At 42.1% G+C, this 23613-nt stretch overlaps 2 protein-coding genes across 4 annotated transcripts in view; one reads left to right on the top strand and one right to left on the bottom strand.

Moving 5' to 3' along the window:
* Positions 1-52: 52 nt before the first annotated feature.
* Positions 53-6656, bottom strand: srek1ip1 (SREK1-interacting protein 1). The gene is made up of 6 exons (XM_064307007.1): positions 6634-6656; positions 6452-6527; positions 4921-4968; positions 3825-3962; positions 3315-3390; positions 53-977 (listed from the first exon to the last, which is right to left on the bottom strand). The coding sequence occupies exons 2-6, from the start codon at positions 6462-6464 to the stop codon at positions 815-817; spliced, it is 438 nt and encodes a 145-aa protein (XP_064163077.1). The 5' UTR covers positions 6465-6527; positions 6634-6656; the 3' UTR covers positions 53-814.
* Positions 6657-6815: 159 nt separating this feature from the next.
* cwc27 (CWC27 spliceosome associated cyclophilin) overlaps positions 6816-23613 on the top strand; it is a 55552-nt gene continuing 38754 nt past the window's right edge. For 2 of the 3 annotated variants that reach the window (XM_064307003.1, XM_064307004.1), the window contains exons 1-10: positions 6816-7381; positions 7677-7773; positions 7964-8076; positions 11066-11209; positions 12414-12512; positions 12665-12768; positions 13202-13271; positions 14320-14399; positions 14862-14898; positions 15179-15342. In XM_064307003.1, coding sequence (XP_064163073.1) covers positions 7340-7381; positions 7677-7773; positions 7964-8076; positions 11066-11209; positions 12414-12512; positions 12665-12768; positions 13202-13271; positions 14320-14399; positions 14862-14898; positions 15179-15342 — 950 coding nt within the window. In that variant the 5' untranslated portion in view covers positions 6816-7339. Of the gene's footprint in view, positions 7382-7676; positions 7774-7963; positions 8077-9877; positions 10044-11065; positions 11210-12413; positions 12513-12664; positions 12769-13201; positions 13272-14319; positions 14400-14861; positions 14899-15178; positions 15343-23613 lie in introns of those variants that run through there. The other variant, XM_064307005.1, reaches the window with a different exon arrangement.

A 23613-nucleotide genomic window follows, 5' to 3' on the forward strand; every position in this document is an offset into this window, starting at 1 on the left:
ACATGATCTGCATTGGGTGGCAAATCAAGTAACAAAAATAGACAGCACAACCTTTTAAAAAGTTTGCAATACAGGTGTTTATTCCACTAGCATAACATTGCATTTTAAAAAGAAGCAGAGAAACAGAATTCAGCATAGAAGGGAAGTACATCAGGAATATTCAAATCATGTTTACTCAACAGACGTGTGCTAGAGCTGAAAACAAATGTGATTATGTAAAGCAATGTACATCGACCCTTTAGAGAATGCTCTGAAATAAAAATAAAAAAGAAATTAAGTATACAAGGTTGTATCTACTGTTGATAAATGCTCATTACACATCAACTATTTACAGCTTTAGCATTAGTCAATTGTCGTGTTCTGCCTATAAATTAACGACTGATGGCTTGAGGTGGTTTCTTTCAGTCTGTCTTAACGAGAAGACTACAAGAGACCCTTCAGAGATGCAATCAGCAGTGAATTATTTATCTTTGATTAGAAGACACTGGCACTGACTAGGAACAAAGGAAAAAAAAGCCAGAACCAATACTAACCAACCAAACCAAAAAATAGCACAGGAACGTCCCCCCCTCAAAGAACGGGATGTTCATCTCATTATAAATGACCTGCATAGAGACCAATACAGGCATTTGTAAATACGAGCAAATTAATCAAAGAACATCCAAATCAAGTTTCAATTAATCAGTGATGTGAACATTTTATTCATACACCTATTTCAACGCTGCATTTAATGCCTGTTAAAAAAGAAAAAGAAAACAAATTGAGACTTTAATTTAACTTCGGGTCAGAAAGCTCTGATTGTACTGCTTTCCTGTCAGTCACTTTCTTGAGAGCTGTCAGATGAGGAGGAATGCCTCTCCGCCTTTTTGTGCTCTTTCTTGTGTTGTTTCTTCTCCTTCTTCTCTTTTTTCCCCTTCTTCTTGTGTCCCTTGTGTTTCTTTCTGCTCCGTTCCTCATCATCGCTTGATGAGTATGCCCTGTGGAGAGGGACACAGTGTCTCCAATCACACAAGACTTGCATCATCAACTGAGTCACATTGCCCTTTGGCAGTCATCATGTGGCCTAATGCATTCCCTATGTTTAAAAAAAGCCCTGAGAGAATACCCGTCACATACCGCCCAAAATCACTTCTAACATCATGCAACAGTGTGGATGCGTTCTCCAGCCAAGGGCCTAAAAGCGTCATGTAGGGGGTTCTTCTACAATACAATAATTTGTATAAAACATAATTACAAAGATGACTGGGTTTATGACCGGTGATGGTGCCCATAATCACGTCAAATCTAAAGGCTGTGTATTTTCTACTTTCCTTTCTTCCGAGGTTGGAACTTTTATCCCATTTATAGCTCTTCTGATTCCCTTGCTTGACTTTGCTAGCGGAATTCCCTGCGGTACGCGTTGTCCTGTCCCACTGCCGCGTGGTCCTCTGTTCATTCGGGAGAGCGCAGACAAGTGGACGAAGTGTGACGTGCCACCGTTTCTTTTCACTCTGCAGTGCACCGGATGAGGTGTGCAATTTTTATACTGGAGGACTGAATTTTGACCAGCTAGAGGAGGTGTAATGTGCAAAGAGTCACGGGACAACTTGTCAAGTGAAGTCTTCCCTCCGCATACAAAGCAATGAACAATTACGCAGGACCATCAGCCTTAGTTGGCACTGGTACGGTCAGGATTTTGACTGGGGGAGCACAGGGTGCATCACTACATAGGGGACTCCTGCCCCAGTGCTGGCATCAACTAGGAGGCCCCCCCAAAACCTAAAATGAAAAGTCGCCGTCCATTCGTTTGGTACTTTTGCGACCAACAAATACATGTCACACAAAAGTGTCAGGCCAGGAGAGGTCCACTGCTGACCAAATGCTTTTCCATGGGAGCCGAGCTGATGACCAAGTGCTAAAAACTCCTTGTGTGAAATCTGGCTCTAGCAGTGCAGAGCAGAGTAGTGCTTGTGGCACAGCATCCTTCAGCTACGTCTTATCACAGTGTTCCATACAAGTCCCCTGAATGCCAACAACAGACCTGCTACGTCTGCGGGAAGAAGGAACAACACCGTAAAGAGCTCCAGAGCTATTATGTCGTCAGAGAAAGACGCTTGTGAGTCACCCATTAGGGGGGGTATGAAGAAAAAAATCAATGAAAACCACCACAAGGGCAACAACCTCAAAAAAAAAAAAACTTCTACAGAAGCTCTTAGCGACTCAGAGACGGGTCCACTTGATATCTATTTGGGGTTTCAATGCCATCTGTAAGTGTCCCCCGGATGTTTGCTCAGTGCCGCTGTGCAGAAGCGTGGCAGACAGGGCTCTGATGAAAATGCGCTCAAAGCCTTTTCCTTTCAGGGCCTTCGTCTCAGCTACGCCGACCACAACAGGGTTTAAAAAGGTACCTTTAATAACTTACATAATCTATGTATCTTTGGTTTTATTACAACAAAAACATAAGTAACAACACATGGACTGAACAGAGGGTGAAGAAATGTTTTCCTTTAAGCAGATAAACCAACCTTTCGCAAATGAGATCAAATATGGGCTATGCGTTTTCCTGTAAAAATTTTTTTTATTAATTTATTTTTATCTCCCGCCACCACCCTCTTTGGTCAACTTAATTTTTACTAGCAATTATAATTTACTGCCCTGCGATAGATTGGCGGCCTGTCCAGGGTGTATTCCTGCCTTTCGCCCAGTGCACGCTGGGATAGGCTCCAGTACCCTGCCCAGGATAAGCAGGTACAAATAATGGATGGATGGATGATTTGGTTCGATGATTTGGTTGTATTGTTATTTTTTTCTAATGGATGTGGCAAGGGGTTCTACGAAAATGCGAATAGTAGTGCTGACCGTGATAGTGATAATGGTGATAGTGAGGGTGGGCATCCTGGTAGCTCTCAGTAGATGGAAGGGTTTATAAATGTGTCCACTGGTAATTACTTATGCATTGGGGAAGTTGTAAAGGATTTTTATCCAGATGATGAAATATGGGCCAAATCTACAATGGTTGAGGATGGTGAAGAGAAAGGACCAGCTTACCCTGTCAAACGACCTTTTAAGCATTAAGCACAGATGCAGTGATTAATGGTCAGTTGCTGCTTTTGAGATTATATGATAGGGTGGTATTTTTTGATAGATGCATTAAATTAAACAAACAACTGGTAAACTGCAGCGAACTAGCAGGGCACCAACTCAACCCTGGTAACCGTGAATAAGTTAAGCCCACACTACATCTCTAGGACACAGATAATGGTCTCTCAGTTAACATCAGCCAATAGCTTGACAGGTGATGGCTGGTCATATGAACAATTTTATCAAATAGTTACCTCTTTCGTAACTTTTTGTGAGACTTGTCTTTATTTTTCCTTTTGTGCTGTGCTTTCCCGGAATCCTCTTGGGAACCTGCAGCAAAACAAAATTGCTTCGATCCCATTTCCAAGAAAAGAATATTGGATAAAATAAAAATAGTACTGATGGACTGTACTGGCAAAATGCTATAAACTGTTAAAACCTGAACATTTGAACAGTTCAAAAGTCTGAAAAAAAACCTAACACAGGAATAAACACTGCTGTAAGCAGAATATCCGGGGTCCAGTTACAGAAAAATCACTTAAAAAATGTATAAACTGTAGGACTGATGTTCATGATGGCAAGGTCACATCTATGATGTGGGATACCTACATTACCATCCGCAAGATTAATTGTCTGAACTTTAATTGCACGAGGAGATGTGTGAATGTTTGCGCTTCTTAAAGTACATGCAAATGCACTCTGGTGAAGATGAGACAGGAGAGTAATGGGAGTGCAGCTTCTACGCAGGCTTTCGCAGCTCTTACCCTTGCCCGGCAGCTTGTCCTGTGAAACGTCCTGCTCCTCTTCACTCTCCTCGCTGCTGGTGCTGCTCACATCCAGAACGATGTCCTTCCTCGGGTCCACGCGTACAAAGTTCCGACACTCAAACGTCAGGTGACCCGCTGGGAGACCGACACAAACGCAACCCCACGTGAGGCAGGAGCCTGACTGGGCACCATGGCAACAATTCCAGGTCGAGATGAGGTTTTGCTGCGCAGCCAGCAACAGTGTACGGGATCCACATCGTTAGGATTAACGTAGGCTGCAGTCACGGTTCTGATTAATATGTTTCATCTTAATCTGTGAATTATGTATTTTACTAAATGAGTACATTTTACTTAACATTCAAAGCAAGAAAAAAACATATATTTGTATTCACATGAAGATACAAAAACTCAGAACTGATGAGAGAAAAGAGGTAAGAATCAACAGACTAATAAACTTAATCTCCTAAATTTACTCAAGTTTTTGTGCAAAAAAATGGACAGCATTCAGTAAATGCAAAAGTATTGGGACACTGACACATTTGTTTTAGGCTCTGTAGCCAGCACACTGAATTTGAAATAAAACAATGAATATGCAGTTAAAGTAGAAACAGTGAGCTTTAATTTGAGGGTATTTACATCCATATCAGGTGGTCAGTGTAGGAATTACAGCCACCATTTTATGGGAGCAAATGTAATTGGACAAATTAACATAATATGAAATAAAGCCCTCACATATGACACCTTCCCCATTTGTCAATATCGGGAAGAATAAACGTGCACACAACGCATTATCTGTGCGTTTCCAAATATGGTCTTCAGGCTTGGATACACCCTGATTATACATAATGTTCTCACTTGGTCCTGCGAGATCCCGACTCACTGTGGTCATTAAAGATCCCAAAATCTCCCTCTCCACCTCAGCTGATGTGTGGTGAGCGTTCAGGTGCAAAATGGCTGCCACACATCACCCAGTTAAGTACTACACATTGGTGCTGGTTGAGGCAAGTTGCCCCCTTATTACTGAAAAGTGCTTTGAGTGTGAGAAAAGCTGCTGAACACATGATTGAAGAGGAATGCATTAAGGATTTCTTACGGTAACCACACTTTTTGCATCCTGCTCTGATGTTATCCTTATTTGGGCCTGCAATGAAAAAAAAAGAGCCATTTGGAAGTCAGAAATTATTTTTTAACAGAGTTTTGCTCTATATTAAGAGCCTGCAAAGATCTAGATCAAGGTTTCTGGCAAATCTATATAGTGACCACATTTCAGCTCATCACTGAGGCTACATAAATAGTCAACCTGGCTGACTGTCAACCTGAACTACCTTGCATGTGGGGAAAAAAATTATGAATTTGACTTCTCTCAGCAACAAAAAGAAAAATAAGTTCTAAGCTTCCCTATTTGGAGTCCCATTACGAAATCAAGAAACACAGCTGCGAGAGAGGGACTTATTGGTTATTATTTCCTTAGACGGGATGGAGTACCAACTATAACTAACACGAAAGAATACTGTGAATTGGCTGACAAAGCAAGCTGCCTAAATAGCGTTACAGTAACAGTGCAGAGGAGTGTACTTAAGAAGAGAGAGCTAACCTAAGCTTTAACCCTGTGTTTTCCGTATCACGGAGCAGACTCGCTTTAAATCGGGGTGTATCGCCCTGGTAACTTACGCTTTACGGCTGCATGTTCAGGCTATCGGACTGAAACATAAAAGCATTGACCAATCAACCTGGAAAATGATATCAATATTCCTGCAGGATCCTGTAGAGCTCGGGGGTGGTGGCAATTATTTACATACCGAATTTAATCGCTGAATCCTATGTGTCAATATCTACTTCCCTTAAGTATGGGACACTGGCCTGAGTCCAATAATTGTTGCGTTTATGAATAAACTTCGGTGTGATTGCTTCAGGAAATATTTTAAACATCGTGTACCAAGTGTAATGTTTAGGAGTTCTAGAATGAGCAGTTGTCACATTAGAAATAAACTGTAGGACAATTAGTGAGAGTGTTTACTTGTTTATTTGCAGTGGTAAGGTGCATAAGGTAGGCTATATTAACTAACATTCACACTATTAGCTATTTTTGTCCCTGGCTTTGTTGGCGACAACAGTGTTACTTTTTGAAATTATGACTGTATTATGTTCTTTGTATCCGTCCATATCAGTATTTTTTTCCCTCAGATATCGTTACTCGAGTACGGTTCATACTGTAGCCTACTGCTATAGGGTCATTTATGACGACACAGACACATTCATGGGAACGTGTGTAACTCGATTAACAGAGCCCGTATTCACTTAGCAAGTTGATAACCACCTTCGTGATACGCCCGATTGCGGTTGTTAAAGTGTTGTGAAACTAGCTAACGAAAGAAACATTGGGTATGTTAAGGTTCCTTCGTAGTATACCCCCAGTTCAGTTAGTTTCAAACTCCCGCTATCTCACCATCACAGACACATCGAGAGATGGAGAATTCTAGAACGGAAGCTCAGCGCTGACATTCTGGCAAAAGAAAAGCGCGACAGTCTGTTTCGTAACAATCTTATTCATTATTTAAATATCCCATTATGTTAGGTGGGCACATCGACAGTTTATTTGTTTTTGGAATTATTTAAATAGCTACCTGGGAGAGCCATGCAGTTATCCTTAGTCTTCTGCTTGTGCCGTCAAACCACTTTCAAAACTTCCCGACAGCGCATCTACAAAACATGCCCGATGAGAAACATCAAACGTGTGTTCCGTGCCAGCTATATGCACTCTGCGTGTTAAACAAGAAGTGAACTAGATGTCAACAAAACTGCTCACCTTTGTTTCAGAAGCAACCATTGATTTTTACTGCACGAACAGCCCGAAATCAACGTTAGTTAGATTGTTTGCTCGTCTGACCCTGGACTTGTTTCTCGGGGATTTCTTATTATGTAACACTTCACACGACTTGAATTTAAGCGACGTGAAAAGTGATTTCACAGTATTCCATTTCACGCCAATTTCGAAGGGGACAGTCCATATGTTTTCACTGACCTCTCTGAGTGAAAGTTATAGATATAAATTATAAGAAATAGATAGATCTAATTTATTCACTGGAAAACACTTTTCCATTTCATCACATCTCAAGGCGCACATTCTAAATTGTACCATCCATTAAAAATAGCGCACAATTGATAAGGTTATGACACTTTTACCAAACTTATAACATTTTGCGTTATCTTTCTTGGAAATAGAAAGCCCATTTTCACAAGAGTCATGTAAAGTTGTCCAGATATTCCAAAGAACCGTAGAAGTACGTCAGAGTTCCTTCTTCTGTGTCTTTGTTTAGTTTACTGTGCTTTTATTTTGAAACGGTTTAGAACCGCCACCGGAAGTTAGATTCTCGTTTGAGCAAGTTGTGTTGTGGAGCGTGGAGGGAAATGTAATTTTTTTAATTGCATGCAGTAAATTGTTGTATTCAACCGGATTTAAAATATTATCAGGTTAAAAGAGCGCTTTGTCGGTAGCATATACAAACGACGAAATGAGTAACATATACATCCAGGAGCCACCGACAAACGGCAAGGTGGGTAGGTGGCTAGCAAGCAAGCTAGCCCACATAATAGTCTTAAATTCCCAATTAGCGAATGTAGATCGCTCGCTAATGAATTGTCCGTTCATATCGTAATCCCTCAGTATGATACCCTTGCACACATTGTTAGCACTTAACCCTAGCTCCACTACAATAATTGGCGACAAGAAAAATGCCAATGCATATTTGTTGCAGTATAGCTGGCTGAATGTATTTAGGTTTTTTTTTGCGTCAGTCAGTATAAAGTGCACAGTGTGTTACTAGATTGCTAAGTGTTGTACTTCTCCAGGTATTGCTGAAGACATCAGCTGGTGACATTGACATTGAGCTGTGGTCTAAAGAGGCACCAAAGGCATGTCGAAACTTCGTTCAGCTCTGTATGGAAGGTAAGTAGCCTGAGCGTAATCCCAAACCCTGTATTGCTTCACTTGGTGCTTCATGCTAAAATAACTTGGACAATTATACATTGTATGCTATCAAAATGAAAGTTAATAAAGCAATTGCAGCTTTACTAAGGCTCTGTCAGACAGGTGGCACATTAGTCCACATCTGCTGATGCTTCGCTTCTTGCTGCAGGTTACTATGATGGCACAATATTTCATCGTGTGGTGCCAGAGTTTATTGTTCAAGGGGGAGATCCCACAGGCACAGGGACCGGTGGGGAGTCTGTGTATGGACGCCCATTCAAGGTGAGAGAGTGTTTATTTGCACTGTTTCTTTTCAGTATGCATCAACACCTTCTAGAGGGCATTGTAGCAGCTAACCAAAGCCTTGTTGCATGGTGAAAGAGCTGTCTTTCTGGAAAATTATGCCTTCTGGTTATAAAGTCGTCCCAGTAATAGAATGTGTTTTTATATTTAGATGTATTCTGAAATCATCTATGCACCTGCACGCACCCGTCCCCCTCCACTGTAGACTTGTTGTGACATTATAATGCTTATTCACTGTTGCCAGATCTGCAGCACAGCTGACGTAATCAGACAATCAAGCTGTGGTGTGGGGATGGCTGGTTTAAGCAGCCACACCTGCCCTGGGTCAAGCTAATTAGACCTGGCTAGTTAGATAATTGGTTATGAATTAGATAATTGGCCAGGCTAATTGGGCCCAGGAACAGGGGTGGCTGCACCTGTGCGTAGTGAGGTAATCAGTGCGCACAGGTTAAATCTGCCATCCCCACCCACACAAGGGGAGCCTCTGTCATGACTGTTTTACATCTGCTCAGTTGGCTGTAACATCTTGCCGACCCTTATAAATGAATGTGGACTATTTCAACGTCTTCTCCCTGTGTCTCTGTGCTGGAGGGCCCCGTGGAAAGCCACTTCGGTGGCCTGTGGCAGGCTTGTTTGCCACAGTGGCGCCCAACGTCGGGCCGCTCCGGCACAGGAAAGAGGCACAGGAGGGCCAGCCAGGACGCACACTGGAGGAGGGGCAGCTGAGGTGTTCCCGACATGGCTTCAGACAGATCCTCCAGGCCAAAGACAGAGAGGCTCCCCTTGTGTGGGTGGGGATGGCAGATTTAACCTGTGCGCACTGATTACCTCACTACGCACAGGTGCAGCCACCCCTGTTCCTGGGCCCAATTAGCCTAGCCAATTATTTAATTCATAACCAATTATCTAACTAGCCAGGTCTAATTAGCTTGACCCAGGGCAGGTGTGGCTGCTTAAACCAGCCATCCCCACACCACACAAGCCTATTATCCAATAAATGCAATATGCATTGAACCTTAAGTGCATGCATCATGTAGATCAGAGGTGGGCAACGAGGGCCATATCTGTTTCTGGTTCTCATGCCAACTTCTGGCCTTAATTATGCAATTAGCCCTAACATTTACGCCATCTGACATTTTTGCTTCATTCCTTGATGAGCATGTGAATGACAGCCGAAGACTATTCTCGTGTTCCTGTCTGAAACATTTTTCTGTGATCTAATTTACAAGTGAAGCAGTGTTGGTTTACACAGTCAGTCAGCTCATTTAACCAGGGCAATTGGTGGAAACAAAAACCTGCATACACACACCCTCCAGGACCGGAATTGCACACCCCTGATGTAGATGGTACTTTCCAGGAAATAGACCACTAAGTTGAGTTTCCAGGAAATAGACCACTGAGTTGAGTTTGTGTGTGTTGGCATCTCACTAATGGCTCCATGGTGTTCATTCAGTCAGTTATCTCATATCTCTGTTATCTCATAGTTACAACCATTTAGTAGAGACTGCTATTTGAATCCAAAACAAATACAAATATGTATTTGACTTAGGTCTGGTAATCATTTATAATTAATTAATGAAACCACATTGTTACGTCATTGTCCCGCAAATTTTCCTGGGGATGCTAACATTAAACAGCCTTTGAATCATTAGATTGCTTTTCTTTTTTATAAGCACATTTTCCCTTTTTTCTGAACCTACCCAATTTGAAATTGTGTGTTGTGCCACTTGAGTTAGCCTGCCTCTATACTCTCCTGCACATGAAGAGCTCTGCAGCTGAAGCACATGCTCGGATCAAATGCACTGGCCTTCGAGTCAGTGGCTACTTTACAGGACAGGCAGCGTTACTGGGCAGACCTAGAACCTGTTGGAGCAGAGGTGTATATCTGAATGGCAGTGCCTCACCTGTGTGCAGCTGGCGTATTGTTGGGAGAAACTTATGTAAAAGTAATCTTATCTGTAATCTTATTTTTGATTTAATCCCCTCCCACCACTCTCTCTGAAGCCGAGCTAAAACCTGCAACGTTAAGGGGCCAAGCTGCACTTCTGATAAGTGATTTTGCCGATTGGGTCACTTCAAGAGCTACATGTTTTTGAGATGTATAGTGTTTTTTATATTCCGTTTTTTGTCTAAAACATTAAGTATGAATTTATGTAAGTTGCTCTAGATAGGAGTTTCTGCTTAATGTTAAAATATAATAATGTGAGGTGAAATTAGTATTGAATATTAATTGTAACCTAATTAATTGCATATGTATTGTAAATTACTTTTAAAAATGTCAGTAAGTGAATTGCTTATATCAAGATGACCTTTAATTATGTGCTGGAAGGAAAGAAACTATTGGCTATTCAAAATTATAATAAAAACCACAATAAACTATTGTATAGTCATAGATCAATAGTTCTTTAGTATAGTTTATTTACTTGGTCTGTGCTTGGTATATCCATCTAAATACTCCACTTGGTTCATTTCATACAAAAAATGTTAATGAAAGTTTGTATTTTTATCCCTTGAGAGTTATGCTATGTTATACAATGGTGCCACATTATCAACATTTTATCTATCAATATAGATTCACATCACAACAGTAAAACCCTCAACAATCACAATCTCAGTCTCATGCTTGTTTCAGTGCATAAATAATCCATATCTTGACCTTCCATAAATATTGTAGGTGTTGTATGCATCTTTTCATACTGTCATACTGTATCTCAGATTTTCAAATGTTGACCTTTATAAATGTTGACAGACTTAGGCCTTTGTCTTCTGTCATGGATATGTCTTGGAATGAGCAGTGATGTCAAAAATCTGTTATTTTTTTTGTTTCTTCATGGATGCCACATAAAGTTGTATTTGAACAATGTGGCAAAAGCTCTGAGTAGTGCTAATTATGAGTTTTGCCATTTAAAAAGGCCAGTACAAGTGAAGTATATTTTTACATTTCTTTTATCCCCCTCTCTTTCTGTAGGATGAGTTCCACTCCAGATTGCGCTTCAACAGGAGAGGTTTGGTTGCCATGGCAAATGCAGGGCCTCACGATAATGGCAGCCAATTTTTCTTCACTCTTGGGCGCGCAGATGAACTCAATAACAAGCATACTATTTTTGGAAAGGTAAAAGCATAAGGAAAATGGGATGTTGGAGTAGTTATTGGGCTGGGCTTTTGTTGTAGGAACACTGAGGTTTGAGCATATGTTGAATTTGTGCTGGAAAGGCATTGCAGTGTGCAATGGCAAAAGCTTTTCAGGTATTTATACCCATCTGAGTTTTAATAGCTGGATGAATCCCCATGCTGCAAAAACCGAAAAATATTTTATAGGACATGCTGCCCATGTATATTTCTGTAATCCTTGAAAGGAATATCAGGGTTATATTTTCTACATTGGTGGGTTACGCTCCTGAGTGTGTCATTTCAGAAGAATGCATTGTATGTTTCCTTTGTTTGCAGCCACAGCCTGACAGAAACATTCATAAATAACCTTTCAAAGGTTGTACGTTTGGACTCAGGTTTAAAATTCTGAACAGTTCATTGATCTGCAACTGTAATTTTAGAGAAGATGCTCCCTTACTATAATGATGAGTATGCTGTAGATGTAAATGTTTAAATCCATGGAACATGAACACTGACCCTGCAATTAGTTGTCTCATTGACATTGTGCCTTGTACATGTAATTTGAACATAGAAAACCCATCTAAGGTATGAAATATTATAAAATAAGCAATGTTGTGGAACATCTGCTTTTACAGTCTCTGATTATAGTTTTCAATTAGTCAGAATTATGGAATTGTACAGACATTTACAGCAAAGCAAAGCTGATTTAATAATTTAAAAAAAAAAAAAAACTTCAACTATGCCATTTATTAGTACCCAAGTCAACAGCGCATACAGAGATGCGTATGCCATTTGGCTGAAGCCTTCGTCAAGGCTAGTAAAATATAAATTAATATTTTTTGGGGAGTTTGAGCACTATTAGCACTTAATATTCTTTCAGGCTAGTACACCTTTTCTGGGTGTTTGGATTTCAGCAGTACATTGCTCTCAAGCCTACTGTTTAAGGCACTTGGTGTGGTGGTCAGATCTGAAACACAAACAGATTACTTGAGTGAAAAGAATTATCTATTTGTACGGAAAGCAACCGGACATGGTTTGTTTCATGCTAAAAATAGGATGTAAATACTGTGCTTAGATTTGGCAGTTACCTGGCTTTTGCCGTTGTCTTCAGTGTCTGGTGAATGTACCACGGTATTACTCTTGTGTTCTTCACAGCAGAAGCATGATATTTTTGAGGATGGGCTTGTGTCTGTCCTATCATACAGGTCACTGGTGATACCGTGTACAACATGCTCAGGTTAGCAGAAGTAGAATGTGACGGCGATGAAAGACCTCTGAATCCACACAAGATCCGATCCGCCGAGGTCTGTCCCATAAATATTCATTCATACGTTCATTCATAAGTTATTTTCAATAATAATGAATTGGTAGTCTTTGAAATTTGGCCTCTGAATTCCTTGTGACTACTGCAGTTGTTTTGACAAGGACTTACTGTGTACATATTTCATGTTTTAAGGTTCTGCATTCTCCATTTGATGACATTATTCCAAGGGAAATAAAAAAAGCCAAAAAAGACAAAGATAAGGAAGAGGGAAAGAAATCACAGTCCAAAGCAACAAAGTAAGTGGTTTAAATTGGCAAAAAGACAAGAAAAATGAAAATAATTATCTTTCTGTGTGCAATGTGTGTATTGCATTATCATACACACATTTCATTCTTTTTTTTATTTATTCGGTCCCTCCAATCCCACCCAAATTTAGAATGTCCCATTTGCGAAGTGTGTACAAGCGTGCTGTTATACGCCCCTGGGTTCTTTGAGTGACAACAATATAAATACTTCTGAGATAATGTCCGCCAAATCCAGTGTATGATTCTTCTCTGTATATAATTCTAGATCTCAGGTTCTTAATTGTAATCTGACTCTTTTCCCGGTGAGACGATTAACCTGTGAATCGAGACATTGTATATTCACATTTGGCTAAGCGTCAGTGTTTCCGGGCACCCCACTGCCTTGTTCGTTTGTAAAAGCGTGAGTGCTTTTGTCTCCCACCAGGAACTTCAGCCTGCTGTCTTTTGGAGAGGAGGCGGAAGAGGAGGAGGAGATGGTGAATAAAGTTAGTCAGGTACTGTTGTGGGCCGCAGAGTGTTGAATCACCTGTCACTTCGTTGCCGCGCCTGTTGCCCCTGTGGTAGTTTCGATAGCTGCGATAGTTATCCTGCAGCTCCGTAGCCTTGTAGTTTGAGTGGCATGAGAGTGCTGCGCAAGATAACTGCCATGTCCCAATCCAACGTGTCAGATTAATGGAAAACTGCTGTATAAATGTGGTAATGTGGCATTTGAACAACAATAGTACAGCATAGACTAATGAAGAGGCTCCCAAGGTTCTCATGTATTAGAATGTATTGAGTGCTCAGTAAAAGAAACTGGTTCACTTGGGGAAAAATTTGAAATATGCAATGCCATCGTCTGATTTAAATATGTAAGAGTGCCCCAGGAATTCCTGCCATCGCTCCATATTACCATAGTGTCACCTTTACTGATGCAGTTTCACTATTTAATGTTTTAAAGGGTGGTTGTAAGTGTTCTCTGGAGTTGTTTCCTGGAATTGTTTTGTTGGTGTTAAAGGCTTTATCTATTTAAAGCCTCCATTAGAATAGTATTAAAATATCAGATTTTTATATTGATTTTTGTGAAATTTTCTGCTGGCTGTAGGTTGCTGGGTGTGGTTGTGCCATCCTCTGATAAATAATTTTTGGTTCGAACTGCAGTTTTTGTTTCAGTTTTAGTTAGACAGAAATAAATTCCCCCCAAAAAGCCCAAAGCAAGCCTATTGCATCTAAACGATGAACATGATATGTTTACATTAAAATTTTACATTTTTGAATAAGGGTATTTGAGTGCTGTTGAACTGGCTTATTATTTGACCGTGCAATGATAAAGAACACTTAAGCAACTGTGAAAACCTCTGATACTGTAGCCATTTTAACCTTTAGCATTACACTCCTCCTTAATCAGCATTAGACCTGTCTGAAACAGAGCTATCTCTTGCTATATTGGTACCTCTGTATCTGTGTGACTCCAAAATGTGAGCTACAAGAGTTAGAAGCAGAGAGACTTCAGTATTCTCCCTGGCTTTCATGCAAGTGTTTCCTCTTGTTTTATTCTTGCAGACCATGAAAGGCAAAAGCAAAAGCAGCCATGATTTACTGAAGGATGACCCCAGGTTAAGCTCCGTCCCTGCCATAGACAGGTATGAGAAAACTGTGCTGCTCAATGTCCGTAGCCGAGAGAAACGACCTCGTCTCACGTTTGCTTGTCTATGAAAACGCTTGTTTCCGTGGTCAGGAAGCTCATTGGCAGAAAACACTCCTTTTCTTGGGAAATGCTGCATGTGTAAATCAAACGCGGCGGCGCTCTGAACAGTGGGGAGAGGTAGCCTCTGAGCCGCGTGCGGTCTCAGTGGAGTGGCCGTGTGGGGTGCGCTGGGCTTTTTCATTGCCGTCCCTGCGGTTCCCATCGGCGGGCGTGCTGCTCTGACACCACGGTGACCTCACTGAGCTCTCGCCTCGCTGACCTCACGCTGACCCCTGCAGTTTAAGTTCAGTTTAACTGTCGAATCACGAGTTCAGCCACGAGGTACGCTGGGCAAAAAAAAAAATAGAAGCGTGCTATGTTCAATCATGTAATGTAAATATTTTCTTCTGTTCGAAAGGAAAAAGTCCAAACGAGACGCTGGGGATTCATCAGGGGTAGGTTGCAAGTTCAAATTTTGAAACAGTTGGAAACTTTCATCAGTATCTTCACAGAGCATGTTTTACGAGGAGTATTATAAGCATGGTATTTCGGATGAGTACAATTAACATGAAATTATTAATTGTTATTGTTTTTCGCCTTTTATTTTATTTAGCCTGGAAATAACGTGGAAAAAAAATATTTTCTGAGGCAGAGAAATATTGCGGACAGAATCTTTGCAGTAATATTTTTGTCTCGCGTTTGATTGGGGGTTTCTCCTTGTTCCACGTGGTGAAGGGTTTGGATGAGGATGACGAAGGAGACTTTGAAGTTGATGAAGATGATGCTGAAGACAGGGAGGAGATGAGGCAGCGCATCTCAGACAAGCTGAAGAAATACAAATTGGAGGAGAACAAGGCAGAGCCGTTGGAGGAGGAGAGAGGACGAAAGGCGAGTCGCAGGTAAACCTGGGGGCTACTCCGGCAAGTGCAGTCTTCATAATTACTCAGCAAGATTTTAGCAGCAGATAATTACTGCTTTTAGTTGTCTTGTATCATGTTTGCTGGGCAATAATAAGAAATCTGAAAAAAAAAATCAATGAATTGAAATCCAATTGCAGCTTGTTTTCCATACCACTGTTGGATTTCTGTCCAGCAGGGGGCAATATTGTGCTGAAAAAAGGGTCCTCAGTAAAGCTGTGAAATGGGTAAAAGGGTAGTGAATACATTTCATGCTATTTGAGGATTTGGCATTTTCTGCATTAATTTAAAACCCACATTTTAATGACTTTTAAATTGCTGATTCTTAACAGTGCTCCCCCTTAGTGACAAAGCATCCATGAGTCATTCTTAAAAGGGGAGCCTGTGGCTTCCATTTCTCAATACTTGAACCAACATAAATCGTTCTTCATTCAATACCACAGAAATGCAGCCCGCTAATTATGTTCACCAACAGCACTGTTCTAAAAGGGTAAGATCCATTGCAGTAAAGCTGATTATTTCTGGAGGTAAATTGAGGTACAATTGAGTCTTTTTACGGTCACAAACTTTTAAAGGTTTTTCAGTCAGCAATAGGCTTGCGTACTGGTACTTTATTTTGCTGATTTATATGAATCTCCTAGGTTTTTAATTCAGTGGACATTTAGTGTAATAGTTGGGTACAAAAAATGCATTTGATAACTTGTGATTGTGACAATTGTAGTCCCCTCGTGGTCAGGTAATCACACCATACAGCAAAATAAACCACCCTGAAACAGTGGAACGCCTAGAAGAGTAAAGAAGTAAGACTTTATTCATCTTAATCTCAGGTTGCGAGCTGCTTTCCCTCATCAGAAATAGTGGGGTATGATGGCCTACTGTAATCAATAATGAAATCTCTTTGCTTCTAACCATTGGAGATCGTATTTAAGAGTCATAGCTTGAGATTCAGAGGTGCTAATTTAGGAGGATGTGGATCAGTATTTTAAATGGGCTGAATCTCCTGGCCTTTATGGTGCACATCACATAACAGCCAGAAGGAGGTGCTGTTGTGCTTTTTAAAATCTTCTTCGGTTGACGATGGTCTTGCTGTGGTAACTACTGGGGCAGTAGAACTTCAATTCTTGTTCACAGGCTTGTTAAGTTGAGTGTAAATTGGGGGGGTGAGATATGAAGGCAACAGAAATTTCAAATATCGATTGAAAAGTTTCACATACTTCTGTCTGTATGTGAATTTTTCTACCCTGCGGTTCTTTGAAAGTTATTTTTATGAATGCAAGTGGAGGTCCGGGGTAATACCAACGCTATTAAAAGTTGTCGCAGTAAAAATGCACTTGCCTTGTGCATATGTTCAAATAAAAAATAGTGGTTCATGGCCTGTACTGCTAGTTTGAGATTCCAGCCAGGCAATTGACTGTAAACACCTTGGTGTGATTCCATTAATGAATAATGACTCCCATAACACATACTTTGCAGATGTTGGACTGATGTCCTGGTCAAAGGCAGATCGGCTACAGAAGGTCTCCGACCACAGCAACCCTACTGTGTGTGGATACGTCTGCATTTCAGTTAACTGTTCAGTTGACCCTTTATCGCTTCAGATTATATTTAAATAAATAGGTAAAACTTTAAAACAGCAGCACGGCCTGGCCATCAAAGGCAAAGGTGAACAGCAGGTCAATCCAATGCAGATGTATTTGTGAGTAAGAGGCACACTCAGACATGCTTGACTCGCCCCCCACTCCCCCCGCCCCGTTACAGGAAGTGACATTTTGATAGCGGTGCTTTATTGACCGCTGCCATAAGGGTTGGCAGAGGAGATGCCGAGGTGTCGGTTGAAGCCGCGCGACACCCCGGGCGGGGGCGTTCCTACCACGCCTCTGAGCCCAACACACACATCGCGCCCGCTGGACCCACGTCAAGGAGCCTGGCCTGGGTCCGTCTAGGTGAAAGAGAGATGCTGGCACACAAGTGGAATTACTCTGCAGCATGACTGCGGGGCAATGAGCTGAGCTGTGCCAGTAAAGTCCTGGATGGAGAGAGAGAGAGAGAGAGAATGAGAGAGAGAGAGGGATGGGGGGAAGAAGGAAGAAGTCAAGTCCTAGCAATGAGGAGAGTTTTACTTTGCCCTGGCTGGAAGGATGCTTCAGTAAATGACCACATGAATCAACCCGCCGTACCCCACCCCCCCACCCCCCTGCACCCCGGCCCGCACAAAGAAAATGAAATACTTAAGAGAAACCTGTAACCCTGGTGTGTGGAGTTCACTGACCCCTTTGCTGTAATTACTTCAACATTTCAAACCAGCCTCGGGAGGCCGTGTTAAGAATTTATGAATATAAGCTTCCCTTTATTGAAAGCCCAAGGAGCTCTTAACTGCTGGGTTTCGCTTTATCAGATTGGAGAAAAATAAGAAGTCTAGTTAAATATAATTGCTTCCCCAAACTGACTAATTTCAAGCCTTAAAAAAAAAATGACACATGCCATTGGCAGCCGGTCTTCGATAGGAAAACGATCCTTTCTCTGGTGTTGAAAATGAAAAGCCCCGTGGCGGTGAGCTGTGTGGCAGGCTTGGGTGAAGGAGGCGGCCGCTGGGCATGCCCGTACCTCCGATCGGAGGGCGAGACCACTCGGGCCTGCCAAGGATGCACTCAGACTAATAGAGTCTGGGACGCGCTTAATTGCGTGCCCTTCGAAAGACAAAGACTGCTCTTTCACTGCGGAGCGGAGCGCTTCAGACTCCTGTTCGGTCGTATCCTTGGCAGAAAAGCCCGGCTGATGAAAGACGGGAGAAAAGCAACTTCACCTGAATCGCTCAAGTTAGGAGAACATTCTGTTTTTAATAACTTAAGCTTGTCGAAATGGATGCTTAATGAGAATTTTGAGAGGTGTCATAAACCAGTATCATAATGAAAGTGTCGCATTGAGCAGAAGCCATTTTTTAACTCAATTCATTAATTCTTGAATGCCAATTCATTAATGCCTTATTGCAGAAAACAATGGATTCGTTCATTTGTAATCACATAATCTTATTCTTTCATTCATTTTTATTCTTTTCGTGTGGACTGACACCGATTTGTTAAATTCACTATAAGGATTTGCAAGCTCTCTTATTGACTTTTTTTTCTGGTTATCAATCTATCTGTCACTCCCTACAGGCTATTTTTGTGGCTCTCTCTCCAGCCCCCAGCCCCTCCCCCCCGTTGCTCCCATTTGAAGTCGGCAGTTGTGCTCCGCTCGTGGGCCACCACTATGTGACCACACACCTGCACAGGGAGCCCTACAGCTGCGTGTGCATCTCGGGTTCACTTGCCCACAGGCAAATGGCTCTCTATCCACACTATAGGCCGCACGGCACACCACAGGCGAGTTGGCACATACAGCAGGAAAGGCGCATTTCTCTCTGACGCCCCCAGAAAAGGAGCGTTTATTCAGTGATAACCTGAAAAAAAACCTGGCGAATCTGCCCACCCTTACTCAATTGTGACAAAGTCAGAAGAATAAAATTGTGTCTTGCCACTAAAGACTCCCAATATCATTGTTGGCTGATGACACAGGAGACGTCTGGGCTATAGGGCCCAGCCCAAATTCATGGCAAACGCCTTTCCTGAAGGAGTCTCATCTCCCTACGTCATTCAGTGTCAGTCAGCAACTGGTGAGATCCAAAATGGCTGTTTTTTTTTTGTTAGGTATTTTTAAAATAACATCAGTCCGTGATTTTTTGAAGCGCGGCTTTCCTGAATGAATTGCTTCAGGAAGCTGTCGTAGGGTCTCCCGCGAAAGTGCAACAGCATCTGTCTCTCTTAACAAGGGACAGAATAGCGCATTTTGCAGGCTGTGAAATGCAAAAAAAAAAAAAAAAGTTTGTTTTCAGACGGCCCTCCGCGTGGCAGCGGCTGTAGCGGTAATGGTGGACGTGCAGAGAGAAGGACTTTCTGAGCCTCTGCTCAAGTGCAGGAGGCCCCTCTTTCCAACATGCAGTCAGTCCCAATCAGCTGTCATCGTGCAGGTTAGCATGGGGGAAAGCAGAGAAGACCGGCCTTCCCCTCTCCTTAACCGCCCTGCTGTGTGTGCGTTCTTGTGTCTTATTCAGATCTGCTACTGTAGGCGCTACGCGGTTGCTGCACTTCTGAGTAAACAGAGGGCACATTTGGTCCTGGAAGGAAGCTGAACGGAGAAGTCTCCTCTTGTTATTGCGTTGTATGTTCCTGGCAAAGTTGTCTTGTCTCTGACCCGCGCAGTACAAATTGCTATAAGATGCAGGTCGGTTTAGCGTGTTGGCTAACCTGGGGCCGCCGTCGTTTTTTTTTGGTAGCCCGGTGAAAGGATCACCTAACCTGGCTGGACTGGCAATGTGCTGGTTCAGCCTAAATGTATTGCTCTAAATGTATCGTCTTTCTGCTGTGATTTTGGTCCAAAACACTGGTTCTGTTTTTTGTAAAGCATTGATAACCCTTGTGTGAATTGCATGGGAGAGGAGGGATACAGAAGGAATGTTTTGGTTTTTTTTAGATTAAAAAAAAGATAAATGGTATAGATACAAGTATAGATATGGTATAGATGAGAGCATAGTAGAAGTGATTTGAATGCTCTTTGGTTCTGTTGCATTGTGAGCTTGGTTTATTGCTTTGTGTGGTGGACAAAATTAGATTTGAATTAGAGAAAATATGTTCTGTTTTTATTTCTGACCACAAAGAAAAGATGTTTCAGTTGGCTCATGCTGTATTTAGCTTAAGACACCGAACTGCTTTGGAGCCGAAATGCACATTTGAGTGGAATCACGGTACCCGTCTCAGGCGCAGTAATTATGACCAGTCAATGAAACCCAACAGTCTAGGGCTGCCACTTTACAGCTGTCAGTTACCCCCTCTAGGGTTATCTCAAAGCTAAAACCCTGTGTTGCGCGTTATTTTCTGCTTGTAATAAACACACCCTTTTCTTATTAACATTAATGGAATATGAACCTGGCCCCCGCCAGCCCCTAGTGGATGATTGACAGCGAGCAAAATGCAGACGGACTGTAGTATATTAAACACAAGCGCAGATTGTTTGGCTACAAGAGCTGTAACCCAACGCAGTTGTTTGTCTTGGCCCGGTATCAAAGAGTAGGCCAGTAGGTATAGTGTTGGCTGGGGACAAAGAGGGCATTGTTGCAGTGCAGAGAGTGCTCGTTCCCACTCGCATTTTGGCGGGGGTCTGTGCGAGATCTTAGGTGAGGGGTTGCGCGCATGTGTAAAGTCACCTGGAAATGAAGAAAAGGATTCTGGGAGTCTCTCGGAAGGCTCTGTGAAACACGGGCGAAAGCACACTGTGGAGTGGCGCGAGATATCTGGCGATGTCGTTGGAGGCCAGGCATTTGATTGGTTGTGTCAAGACAAGATCGCTTGGTATAATATACTGTGGGCAATTAGCAGGAAGGGGCTTGTTTTTAAAAAATAAATGCATTACTATGTACTTTTTAAATACTGCTGCCAATGGGCTTCTGTTGGTAGGTGCGGTTTAACAAAAACAAGAACAGAACAGAAAATCCCTTCTGCTGTGTAGCCTACGTGTCAAAGCGAATGCTGGCACTGCCATGAACATTAAACATCCCACCAGTCTTAGCGTAATGTATGATTAAAGTGAAAACTTTTGTCTGTTGTAATTCACCGTATTGTTATAACAGTGTTTAACAGTGAGTCATCACGCCATTTATTGAATTTCTTCGGTACCAAATTGTATAAAATCCCTTATGAATCACATGACCGTTCTTTTTGCTTTTCGTCCTTAGATGGTAATGGGTTAGCTTAGAAGTGCATGATTTTTCACTGTAGACTGTAAATTATTATGTATTTTTAGAGACTCCAGAAAAAAATGACCTCAGTGGTTTAAAAAAAAGGTTTACAAATTTCTGCTACTTCCCCCTATCTAAGTTGTGATATCAAAAACAAGCCAAGTTCCCTTGACTCTATCCCTTGTGTTCCTCAATTGGATCCATATGAAACAAATCAGTTCTTGTAAAACCTTTGCTGTTAGCTTTGCTCCAGACTGCTCTGCAGCCCGGTCTAATAAATGGGGGGTTATCTTTGTCAGTTTCTCTTCATGGAAGTCTGCTGGAGCAGCAGCTGCCTCTGCAGGAAGCTTGTCCACAGCACACAGTATCAATAGAACCTTACTGGCAGATCGCTTCTCAGCAAAATGTTTCTGCAGCCTGGGCTAGGATTCATTTTGGTGGTATAAAGGTGATATTTCTTTGTAAATAAATATATCACCTTTATTCCCCGGCTATGCAGTAGTGCACTGTCGCCTCACTGCAAGGAGGACCTGGGTTCGAATCCCGGCCTGGGCCTTTCTGTGTGGAACTTGCATGTTCTTCCTGTGTTAATGTGGGTTTCCTCCGGGTACTCAAGTTTTCTCCCACAGTCCTAAGACATGCAAGTTGCCCAATTGGAGATTCTAAATTTCCCATTGGTATGAGTGAATGGTGTGTGTGCCCTGCGATAGATTGGAGACCTGTCCAGGGTGTATTCCTGCCTCTCACAAAAATGCACACTGGGATAGGCTCCAGCAGCTCCTGTGACCCTGACCTGGATAAGCAGGTATAGACAATGGATGGATGGATAGAAATCTGTGGACACAAGCAGTACACATCAGTTGTGGTTTTCAGAAATTTGGAGCTTATTAATAGCTTGGCTGCAATGTGTCCAAGCACAAGGTGACAGAGAGTTTTTCGCCCTATTAATGCTAAATCAAAAACCCAACTGCCAGAAAGATTTTGGCAAGAGCGTGCTGGAAATGAGGTGCCCAATCTCAACCTCAGGTTTGTTGTGACACTCAACAGAGGGTCGTCCTTCACCGATAAGTCTTTCTCTCGAGGTTCTTCCCCAACACAAACGCTCTGTCCATTTCTCACCCTCTTGCTCTTTGACCCAGCTCCAAGTCCAGGCCTTTTTGTCTTCAGCCTGCCTTGTTGTGTCTGTAGGCTTGCTGGGCTGACTGCATGTGCCGCCAGCCCTCTCAAGCTTCTCCAGAATGCTTCTTCTGGACTTTTCTACCACCTAGCAGAGTGCAGTTCTGTCTCAGCTCCACCCATCATGTATTACCATGGATACCCAAGATCTTCTCCATTCTTCCCCTGCCAGTGATGGAAACAACCATCAGGAAGCTGCTGGAACGGCAGAATCGCAAGCTTTTTTTTCAGAAGACTGAGGGTGCGTATTTATGATTGAGAAACCAGACATGACCAGTGGATTGTAGAGTGCATCAGACATGTGGTTAGCCTTTTTGTCCATTTGAATGTTTTATGTATTTCCTGTGAAGGGTTTATGTAATTCTTATGTTAGACCCTTCATATAAAGTGGTAATATTTTGTCTAAGCCTCTCTCATACCTTTATATCTTGTTAACGTCTTTGTCATGAATAGTTATGGTGTACTCTCCTCTGTGTTAAACACAGATACTTATCCCAGATTGGTTATTTTATCACAATATAGAATACCCAGGGATATTCACTGAAGGTGTATGCTTTTCATGAAACAGGTTGAATGTGCTATACAATAACACATAATAAAACTGTTCTTTTGATAGAAAGGCAGTGAGCAAAAAGACATGGCTGCATGTAGATATTTCACTTTGAAGTAAAAGCAATATGTATAGAGGCTATTTTACACCTTGTATATGTCATTTTATAGTGCATTTTCTATTCTTCTAAAAAAAATAAGAAAGGGTTTGTGTACCCAAACTCACCCCCCCCCCCCCCCCAACCGCAAGGTCTTTGTATAAGCACTTTTCAGTTTTTAAAGTGGTGTAATTTAATGCTTTTTTTAAAACAGCACTTTATTGTGATCTTGCATTGTTCACTGCGTGATGTCAGAACAGGATTATATTGCTGTTGTGCTGCTGTGCCTCTGTCAAGTGTGCCTCTTTGCGCAGGCTGAATCGCAAATGGCATTTATACAGTATATGCTGCCTTCACGTGAAGAAGCTCTCTGAAAGCAGCGTCATGTGGTAGCCTCCACTTCTGTTAAAGCCGGTAGGCCATGACTGGGGAAACAAAATGCTTCCATATGGCTTTGGGACATGGCGTTTACTGCTCCTGCCGGCAGGCCTTTTGGCTCTCTCCATATCCTCCTTACTTAACATCTGTAATTTAATGCTGTTATGATTAGAGAAAACAAATTATCCTCAATTATGTTATTGCTAATGCGTTCGCACACACAGCGCCGTGTGGGCCCGCTAGTCGATCCAGAGGAAGGGTCGACGAATAAATTTGGGATGT

The sequence above is a fragment of the Anguilla rostrata genome, chromosome 14 (genome assembly GCF_018555375.3).
Source record: "Anguilla rostrata isolate EN2019 chromosome 14, ASM1855537v3, whole genome shotgun sequence".
Lineage (NCBI taxonomy): Eukaryota > Metazoa > Chordata > Actinopteri > Anguilliformes > Anguillidae > Anguilla > Anguilla rostrata.

Bases quoted from the DNA above. Each gene is read 5' to 3' on its own strand.
- srek1ip1 (XM_064307007.1), bottom strand. The intron at 3,963-4,920 runs GTAAGAAATCCT...TCGGTCTCCCAG, and splicing joins ATGCAAAAAGTGTGGTTACC to CGGGTCACCTGACGTTTGAG. The intron at 978-3,314 runs GTAACTATTTGA...CCCTCTCCACAG, and splicing joins CACAAAAAGTTACGAAAGAG to GGCATACTCATCAAGCGATG.